Source organism: Triticum aestivum, chromosome 6D (genome assembly GCF_018294505.1).
Source record: "Triticum aestivum cultivar Chinese Spring chromosome 6D, IWGSC CS RefSeq v2.1, whole genome shotgun sequence".
Taxonomy (NCBI): domain Eukaryota; kingdom Viridiplantae; phylum Streptophyta; class Magnoliopsida; order Poales; family Poaceae; genus Triticum; species Triticum aestivum.
In genome coordinates, this window is record NC_057811.1 from 472,393,851 (window position 1) to 472,404,580 (window position 10,730).

General features: G+C 44.5%; 1 protein-coding gene across 1 annotated transcript; it reads right to left on the reverse strand.

The window, feature by feature from the left end:
* Positions 1–462: 462 nt before the first annotated feature.
* Positions 463–5,841, reverse strand: LOC123146011 (ribonucleoside-diphosphate reductase large subunit). The gene is made up of 17 exons (XM_044565575.1): positions 5,340–5,841; positions 5,190–5,251; positions 4,987–5,074; positions 4,022–4,285; positions 3,696–3,936; positions 3,539–3,615; positions 3,215–3,385; positions 3,051–3,143; positions 2,817–2,966; positions 2,639–2,725; positions 2,394–2,558; positions 2,197–2,316; positions 1,548–1,750; positions 1,317–1,466; positions 1,082–1,229; positions 873–956; positions 463–783 (listed from the first exon to the last, which is right to left on the reverse strand). Exons 1-17 carry the CDS (start codon positions 5,565–5,567, stop codon positions 676–678), a joined length of 2,439 nt encoding a protein of 812 aa, XP_044421510.1. The 5' UTR covers positions 5,568–5,841; the 3' UTR covers positions 463–675.
* Between the last annotated feature and the right edge of the window lie 4,889 nt (positions 5,842–10,730).

A 10,730-nucleotide genomic window follows, 5' to 3' on the forward strand; every position in this document is an offset into this window, starting at 1 on the left:
TTTTTTTAGGGCCATAATGCCTTGCTAGCACACTATTGGCGTCAATCAACGAGCAAAAATCAGATCCTATGTCCTCAGGGACAAAAAATTCCAAATACTTCTTCCACGATCAGTTAAGCTTCGAAGAAAAATATCTGGAAGTTTGTCAAAAGTTTCTTCATTTTATCCCTTTGATGATTTTTGCAAGGACAAAATTGCACCAAAAGTTTAAAAAATATACCTAGGCCAATTCCATAAATTCAGAATACAAGATACTCCCTCCGTCCCATAATGTAAGACGTTTTTTGACTCTAGTGTAGTGTCAAAATACGTCTTACATTATGGGACGGAGGGAGTACTATTCAATCACAGCCTTGTGTTTTGCCTTAAAGTTACTGCAATCACCGCATTGTGTTTTGCCTTAAAGTTACTGCAGATTTTAGAGTGAGAAAGCACGGAAGAACTTCTGGACAGTACAAGAACGAAGATAAGCGTTCCAGGCAAATATTATACATTTAGATATATAGGTGGCATATATATATATACAGACACGATAGCATGAGTGCAGAGGTTCTGGAGCAAGGCTTGCTTTTAATTCAGAGCTCATCATGCATAGGCAGAGATATATCATCGAATCCAACGACAAGCCAACAGTAAGACGATAGTATAGGTTAGCGTAGGGTGTCGCGGACGAATCTAGCTTCCACATGACAAGCAGTCCTCACGGTTGTTCAGGGAGCAGGTCACCTGCGCCATCTTGGCCTGGAGATCCTCTTCCTCCTCGGCATTCGCAGGCTTCTTATCCTGCACGTTCAGTGTCGCTCACGGTAACGTTGATGTCTAAGTAGTTGAGTGAAGAAAAATATGGATCTGCAATTCAGTGAAGTATTCACCTTGAGAAGACTAGTGTCCACTGTGAATTTGATCGCATCCGCAGCAGCACGTGTCCTCAGATAGTACATCCCTGTTTTCAGGCCCTGGCACATGACAGTAACATCATAAACGACATGTTAGCATGCAAATTTACAAATTCAACGGTAACTGTTGGACTTTTCAGTAAAACCACAGAGCGCTAGAGCAGTGTTGATTTTAACAGGCAGACCTTGGACCAAGCGTGGAAGTGCAGGGAAGTTAGCTTCCCAGAGTTTGCTTGATCCATGTGGATATTGAGGCTCTGACTTTGATCGATGTAGCAGCCACGATCGACGGCCATGTCAACAACAGTTTTCTGCTTGATCTCCCAAACAGTCCTGGTTCAGTGATATAGAAAAATTTAGACACATGTGAAAACTGACACCTTTTGAAACTAAAGTGTGGGATGATCGTATTTCACATACTTGTAAATTGCTTTCAGATCATCTGGGATCTCAGTAATCTTTTGGACAGAGCCATCGTCGTAGATAATATTGTTTTTCAGCACAGGAGACCAGATACCCATCTCAGTCAGATCATGGAGGAGATGCTTGTTCACTACAACAAACTCACCACTGCCACGAGAAAACTAATTATATGCATCTAAGCATTGGTACGTCAAACAGCTCAAAACTACAAGGGGCAGATATGCAAACCTTAGAACTCTTCGACTGTAAATGTTTGACGTGTATGGTTCAAAGCACTCATTGTTGCCAAGAATTTGACTAGTAGAAGCAGTGGGCATTGGAGCCACAAGAAGAGAGTTCCTTAACCCAACTTTGGAAATCATCCCCCGTATAGCTGGCCAGTCCCATCTGTCTGATGGCACTACATTCCACATATCAGGTTGAAGAATGCCCTGCAAAGAAGTGTATTGAGAATAACCTCAGAAATAAGATTGGCAGCTAAAGCCCTATGAAGGAACAAAATGACCTGCCAATTATAACTAAGAGTTCCATTATCTTACTACAAACCATTCAAGAAAGAACATCATTATGTGAATACACTTACTGCACAAGCACAAATTCACAGTTAAGCGATCAATTAAGCTCAACCCAATGGGAACATCAGTAGTGGGAAGGGCCTACCTCACAGGTATAGTTGTTTAGTTCTTCATAGTTGTTAAGTAAATCATGCTAAAATCTACATCTCCTTAAATACCTTACCACTAATGGCAAGCACAGAAATAATTTTATTGTTTTCTACAATCAGTTAAAATTTATATGTGAAATAATGCATAGTTCAACATAACCACACCATATATTCAGCACATATGACGGGTATATTTACAGACATCAGACAAACCTTGCTGACTGGGCACCCATCATAAGTTTCATAAGGGCCTTCTTTTGCGGCAATTTCAGCAGAAGCTTTCAATGCATGATAATAGATAGTCTCAAAGATATCCTTGTTTAACTGCTGGGCCTGAGAAACAATTCCAAAATGAGTATCAGCAGAGTACAAAGTGAAATGACTATAATTAAATTAGCTTGAAAATGTACCTCTGGTGAATCGAATGGCATGCCAAGTAAAATAAAAGTGTCTGCTAAGCCTTGAACACCTATTCCAATTGGCCTGTGCCTCATATTTGACCTCCTTGCTGTCTCAATGGGGTAGTAGTTGATATCAATTATTTTGTTGAGATTCCATGTAACAATTGAAGTAATCTGTCATATATTTAACAATTTGTTAGTTGGCATTCAGACTAATGGGACAGGATCCCACAATAAAGATGAGCCAGGCAAACCTCAGCTAATTTATCAAAGTCGAAGTATCTATTTTTTGACCCAATGCTGCCAACAAGCTTAGCTGGATGGGACTCTAACGGAACACCCTGAAACATCAAATGTACAGGGTCAAGTAATGCACGCACATTGCCAGGTTACAACCGCTAACGAAAAGACTCAGCAGTCATCAGCACATACCTTTTCTCTTACAAAACGTGGCAAAGCAATTGATGCCAGATTGCACACAGCAGTTTCATCGGGACTTGTGAACTCAACTATCTCTGTGCACAAGTTGGAAGACTTAATTGTGCCCAGATTTTGTTGATTACTTTTTCTGTTGCAACTGTCCTGCACATCATCATCAAGGACTTTTTAAGCCAAACCATTGGAAGAGAAAGCAGGTGTTCAGGGACTTGCAAAATTTAGACAAACCTTATAAAGCATATATGGTGTTCCAGTTTCTATCTGTGCTTTCAAAATTTCAAACCAGAGGGACTGTGCTGAAACAATTTTCTTCGCTTTGCCCTGAAATCACGTAGCTATGTTATTACATGTTTCGTCACTTCAGGAAATATGTAACATCTAGTCCAGCTTACTTCTCTTTCATATTTGTTGTACAGATTCTGAAACTCATCTCCCCAGCAATCAGCCAAACCTGGAGCTTCACTGGGACAAAATAATGACCATTGCTCATTTTTTTGCACCCTTTCCATGAATAAATCAGGAATCCAGAGAGCATAAAAAAGATCCCTGGCACGATTCTCCTCCTGTAAATTACACATAATGAGGGTGAGATGGGGTAGTATAAGGTCATAGCATGACGTTCATGATCAAATGCTGAAAAAGTAAATCCAAACTGGTAATCAGTTTCTAGTATCTCTGTCTGAAAGTGTGTTACGCATTACTTCAAGAACGTTTACCTTTCCATGGTTCTTTCTCAAATCAAGGAACTCATAAATATCAGCATGCCAAGGCTCCAAGTATATAGCAAATGCACCTATAAAAATAGGAATCTGTGAGGAATCCTTAAGAGTATGTAAACGTGGTCGGACTAACTGAGTAACTGGTGCTACTTACCTTTTCTCTTGCCTCCGCCTTGATCAACATAGCGTGCAGTGTCATTGAAAACACGTAGCATGGGTACAATTCCATTAGAAGTTCCATTAGTTCCACGAATGTAACTGCCAGTAGCCCGAACGTTGTGAATTGAGACACCAATCCCTCCAGCAGATTTGCTTATGGAAGCGCATTCCGAGAGAGTATCATAAATTCCCTCAATGCTATCGTCTTTCATGCAGACAAGAAAGCAGCTGCTTAACTGCATCACAAATAAGGAATATGAATACACAGCTTAACCATCAACAGTTCAACACTGAATTCAATTATGGTAGAAGGTGCAGTACTTGAGGCCTTGGAGTGCCAGCATTGAAAAGGGTTGGGGAAGCATGAGTAAACCAGCGCTGAGACATCATGTGGTATGTTTTGACAGCAGACTCAATATCATCCTTGTGTATCCCAACAGAAACCCTCATTAACATATGTTGTGGTCTTTCCACAACCTTCCCACCAACTTTCAGTAAATAAGACCTCTCAAGCGTCTTAAAACCAAAGAAATCGTAGTCGAAGTCTCTATCATAAATTATCTCACTGTCCAGGCGTGTAGCATTCTGAAATGATGCAGCAATCAGAAATTCCATAAGTATATCTGTTTTGTTTTTTCACAGAATTAATATTGTATATCAATGAACAGACAAGATACACAATATGAAATGAAGCATCCGAAAACTATCAATGCACAAGACGGCCGGAGAACAATGTAACAAAATGGTCTAAATAAGGACAAAATCATCAACCAACTAAAACAAAAAAACAGTAAGCACAGCATTGCAAATTGCAACACAGCACATGAACAACCAGCTACTCATGTCAGTGCAGACTAAATAGCTAACCAATTCACAAGTGTGCCAGAGTGCCAGGCAATCATGTTTAGCATGTTACAAGCGAGTGGCGTTCTGAAATGATACAGCAATCAGAAATTCCATAAGTAACATTGTATATCTGTTTTTTTAGAAAGGTAACACTATAGTATATCAGTTAACAACACAGATACTCATATGAAATGAAGCATCCAAAAGACTAAAAGGCGTTGCAAATTGCAACACTAACATGAACAGCCAGCTACTTATGTCAGTGCAGCCAGAATAACTAGCCAAATCCCAACTGTGCCAGAGCGCCAGGTGATCATGTTTAGCATCTTACATCTACAATCTCCCTAATTACGATATATAGTCAAACAACTCAGGTCATCTAAATGACAGGGGAATAGGACATGTTCCCACAAAAGACACAGTTAGCATCTAGACCGCACCTTCATCATGATCTCATAGACATCATCAGCGATCAGGGGAGCCATCAGCCCAGACCTCTCGTTGAAATGCGTGTACATGACCTTCACCCTGCATACAGAGAGCAACACAGCCGCGTCACAACACTGATCATCAGAAGAAAAAAAAATCAAATGTATCATCAGGAATTTCCTCCTGTACACGAGAAAGAAAGGAAGGCACGCACGTCTCTGAGAAGGACTTCATGGTGTTCTTGTGCAGGTTGGAGACGGCGATCCTGGCCGCGAGCTGCACGGCGCAAAGGAACGGCAGAACCAATAATAAGTTAATAATCACCGAAGCGGTTGGGCAGGGGATGGGGAGGGGGTTGGGTTACCGATGCGTAGTCGGGGTGGGATGCGGTCATGGCGGCGGCGGTCTCGGCGGCGAGCTCGTCGAGCTGGGAGGTGGTGACGCCCCTGTAGACGCCGGCGCAGACCTTCTGCGCGACGAGGACGGGGTCGCAGTGGTCCTGGCTGAGGCCGTAGGCGAGCTTCTTGAGCCGCGCCGTGATCTTGTCGAAGTGGACGGCCTCCTGCCGCCCGTCGCGCTTCACCACGTACATCCCGCCGCCCGGCCGGGCCTTCCGTCGAACACGTGGCGGGCGCGGGTCGCGGCAGCAGGTGTCGCGGGCGCGGGCGCGGGAGCCGGGGGGAGAGGCGCGCGGCGAGGGATTCGGAACGGCCTCGGGGGATCGTCGGTGGTTTGGGAGACGGAGGAAAGGGGATTGTTTTGGGAGCGGAGGCGGGAGCGATTTGGAGGAGCAGCGCGGGAGCGAGGGAAATGTTTTCGCGCGCGATTTTGGGTGGGGGTGGGGGAGGTTGGTGGTGGTGGGAGGGATGCGTGGGTGCTTGTGTTGGAGCGGGGCCCCACGTCTCAGTGAGAGTGGGAGCGCGTTGTGTCCTCCGTCGGCTCCGTCCGTGGCCGGCCGGTGAATTTTGCTCGCTGCTTTCCGGCAATTTCGCGGAGGACTGTTTGATCTTCGTACGAGTCGGAACAAATTCCACTCTTCGCGGTTCTTGCTGCCTATTTGGAATAATGGTACTCCCGCTTGTTAATTCTTCGGTAAGTGGCAATTACGAACGTTTTGATGGCATCTTTAGGCCCGGTTCTTTTGGCCGATTCTTCCGTTTTGATGGCATCCTAGCTAGGATTGTAAAAAATATTATGAGTTCAAGATTCTGAAAGAAGCTGGGTGGAGGATCGATTATCAAGATTATGAGATAATCAGCCAAAAGAATTGGGCCTTAGTTGTCGCGAGAATGATAAAGATAACAATTCTTGTTTGTATAAGTACGGCAATTTTCCGACAAGAACTGAACTGCAACAGAGTTGTCATGCTCAAACTGCAACAGAAATTGAAGCTCATCAACCAAAAGGACAAATTGGTCACCAAGATCGAGTCTATGAAGAAGGAGATACGGCTCCTGAAGGCCGAGAGGGCGGAACTGAAGACCCTCAGAGTCCATTACAGAAAGGATGGACAGAGCAACATGAACAAGTTGCGTGAGATGAAGATCATTCTTCATCGTCGAGACATGTAATGCGTGCATATATGTAGGTAGTTAGCTAGCGGATCACTTTTGCTTGTAGCTAGCTAGCTAGTTGATCACTACTGTTTGTGGATTTGAAGTTACCGCTAGAAGTTTAAATGGCTACACATATACTAATAGCTGGGTATATATTTTTTACTACTAAAAAATACAAATTGCTGGCGTTGGTTCACAATAAACGCCATAGCTAAGACGATATATTGCTGGCGTTAGCCAGGTGACATGCCATCAGTACTAAAATACTGCTGACGTGTCTGCCAACCCCACCACTAAATGTTTTCACTGGCGCCATATTGGTGGCGTTGGGCGTATACGCCAGCAAGGCTGGTTTTGGCACGCCATAGCTAGGCTTTTTTCGACTAGTGAGCTTTGCGTGCTTGGGGTGAGTCTAAGAAAGAAACACATCAGAGTGGTTAGTTAGAATGACATGCTACATAGGCTTAAATAGGTGGTGACTTAGAATGTCATGGTGAGCGAGCTAACCGCGGTGTGGCCTTGGTAGTGCTCTGCCTTCAAAAGGATCGAGCAAATGTCCTGATCCCATGAAGCCTCGCTCAGGTCTCTGATCTTGTACACCATGATCCACCTCGCTCTCCGCTTCCTAAGGTGGTTGTAGACCTGAGTCGAGGTGACCTCATGTCCACAAAAAGTCGAACACCTACTTTGCAACAGTGTTCAAGTGCACCTCCTTGAAGCCCTTGTCAGTCCTCACCCCACTAGCTATGATCCCACACAACCTGTTAAGCACGAACATCGATAAGAATGGCTGCCACTTCATGGAGTTGCCCCTGTCGTCCTTCTTATCCTTTGTGGATGCCTTTCGAGCTGCAGCATTGGCCCAAGCCAGCACAAATGTTGAAGCCACAAATGGAGGAACCGTATCCGACACCTCAAAAACATTTGAACCAGGAGGCATCTGGCGGATGGGAGGCTGGGACTCCTCGACGTAGGACGCCAGGAACTGGCTCTAGGACAGGACAAGGGCCTGACTAAACTCTTGCGTCCTCATGTCTTACAAGTGTAAGCATCATGAAGACCAGAACACACTACACATGGACAATACGAACTACCACTAAAGTAAACACTAACAGTATGAACGAACACTACATATGGACAGATCGAACGAGCACTTCCACATGCATAGACAGATGATCTAGTTCAACACAACAACTCAAATCATAGTAGGGAGTTCAGCAAACTAGCACACATACTTGTGTCACACTCACACAGATCAGCGGTGTATAATGCTACAACATGGTCACAGATCTAACCCTACTACATGCTCACGGATCTAGCTAGAACTAGTAGAGAGAAGGGGGTGAATGAACTCACAGACGTCATCGAAGCAGCCGCAAATGAGGCGCTGAACACGTCGGAGAAGAGGAGTCGAAAAGTTGCCACCATCAACCGATGGCCGGAGCAGTAGCGCAGTTTACCTCGTAATTGATGTGGATCCCGCCGTAGGGAAAGCTCAAGAGGGGGAAATGGCGGGGGGGGGGTTCGCTGCGGTGAGGCTGGCTATATAGGGCGAGCGAATCGGCGGGCGGTGACGCCAATTCGTCCCACCGCTCCTTCAGAGACGCGCGAGCTCTCTTCATGGGCGCGGGAGATCAGCGTCGTGTTCCCCTCCCATGCATTGATCGAGCTTGGCTTGCTGGAAACGGCCGATTCGGCCGTTCCTAGCGGGCCTCACTGAGGACTGCTTTAAGGTTTGTGCGGGCCAAGATTCTGATACAGTCCAGGCAACCAAACAACTTGTTTTCTTCCCTTGCGAGCCTGGCTAGGCCTAATCCGAGCAACCAAACATGTCCTTACCACATGATTGTCTCTTCTTACAAGTGCTTGTGGTACTAATCAATGAGCCAGATAGTAAATAACCGCGAAATTAGTGGCTATACATACATAAATATATGGCGTCCTTTGACTATGGAGGTAGAGGCAGAGGCTGTGGAGTGATGACCCACAAGTATAGGGGATCAATCTAGTCCTTTCGATAAGTAAGAGTGTCGAACCCAACGAGGAGCAGAAGGAAATGACAAGTGGTTTTCAGTAAGGTAATATCTGCAAGCACTGAAATTGTAGGTAACAAGTTGTTTGATAGCAAGATAATTTGTAACAAGCAAGTAACGGTAATGGTAACAAAAGTGCACCAAGGTAGCCCAATCCTTTTGAGGCAAAGGACAGACCAAAACGGTCTCTTATGATAAGCAAAGCGTTCTTGAGGGTACACGGGAATTTCATCATATCACTTTCATCATGTTGGCTTGATTCGTATTCGCTACTTTGATAATTTGATATGTGGGTGGATCGGTGCTTAGGTGTTGTTCTTACTTGAACAAACATCCTACTTATGATTAACCCCCTCGCAAGCATCCACAACTACGAGAAAAGTATTAGGATAAAATCTAACCATAGCATTAAACTTTTGGATCCAAATCGGCCCCTTACGAAGTAGCGCATAAACTAGGATTTAAGCTTCTGTCGCTCTAGCAACCCATCATCTAATAACTACTCCCTCCGTTCCAAAATAGATGCCTCAACTTTGTACTAAAGTTAGTACAAAGTTGAGTCATCTATGAGGGAGTACTCCACAATGTATCCCCTTAGGCCCAAATATGGTGAAGTGTCATGTAGTCGACGTTCACATGACACCACAAAGGGAATCACAACATACATATCATCAAAATATCGAACACATATCAAGTTCACATGATTACTTGCAACCTGGCTTCTCCTGTGATCTCAAGAACAAAAGTAACTACTCACAAATAATAATCATGCTCAAGATCAAAGGGGTATTAAATAGCATAATGGATCTGAACATATAATCTTCCACCAAATAAACCATATAGTAATCAACTACAAGATGTAATCAACACTACTAGTCACCCACAAGCAACAATCTAAGGTTCCGGTACAAAGATTGAACACAAGATATGAACTAGAGTTTGAGAGGAGATGGTGTTGTTGAATATGTTGATGAAGATGGCCCTCCCAAAGATGGGAGAGTTGTTGGTGATGGCGATGATGATGATTTCCCCCTTCGGGAGGGAAGTTCCTCCGACGGAATCGCTCCACCGGAGGGCAAAAGTGCTCCTGCCCAAGTTCCGCCTCGAGACGGCGGTGCCTTATCCCGAAAGTCCTCTCCTTATTTTTTTTCTAGGTCAAAATGACTTATATACTAGAAGAGGGGCACCGGAGGTGGGCCGAGGAGGGCACAACCCACCAGGGCGCGCCTAGGCTCCCTGGCGCACCCAGGTGGGTTTGTGCCCACCTAGGTGGGCCCCTCTGGTAGTTATTGGCTCCAATAATTCTTAAATAATCCATAAAAAGTCTCCGTGAAGTTTCAGCTTATTTGGAGTTGTGCAGAATAGGTAGCTCTGACGTGCCTTTTCAGGTCCAGAATTCCAGCTGCCGGTATTCTCCCTCTTTGTGTAAACCTTGCATATTATGGCGGAAAAGACATTAGAATTACTCCCAAAAGCATTATTATGCATAAAAACATTATAAATAACAGTAGGAAAACATGATGCAAAATGGACGTATCATGGAGGCAGAGCTGGAAGCGCCAAGGCGGAACTGGAGAAGGTGAAGGCAAGAGTCTGGAGCTTCAATTCTCGGGCTCATGGCCTTACACGGAGAACGGGCGTCAGCAATCGTTTAGATTAGCTTTAGAATAGGGTTTAGTTAAAAATTATCCAAAATGTACCTTCTTGATCAATCGTAAACCCTGTCCAGGTATGTAAGTTGCAACGGTGTCCTGTGGGCTAGTTATATACACTAGATTTCCCACCCCGCCTCCTCTCGCCGGCGAGGTGGTACTAAACCAAACTAGAGCATCACGCGGTGATGGCCCGACCCATGTGTTGATTTCCTTTTTTATGTTTATTTCTTTTTTCTTTCTTTTCTATTTATTATTTTCCTTTTTCACTTTTCTTCTCATTTGTATTTTCCTCTTTTCACATAATTGGCGGCTATGTTTCACCTTTTAATACTATCTACATGTTTTCCCGTACTTTTACTATAAAACCCCCTTTTTGTGTCATTAAAGCAAACCTTTTTTGTAGAGGTTGGAGCAGACAACCTTCGAGAATGGAGCCGTTGGGAGCGCCTGATAAGGCGACTAGAGAGCCCACAACCCCACTCGTCGCGAGAGCTTCCTCCCCCTTCTAAGC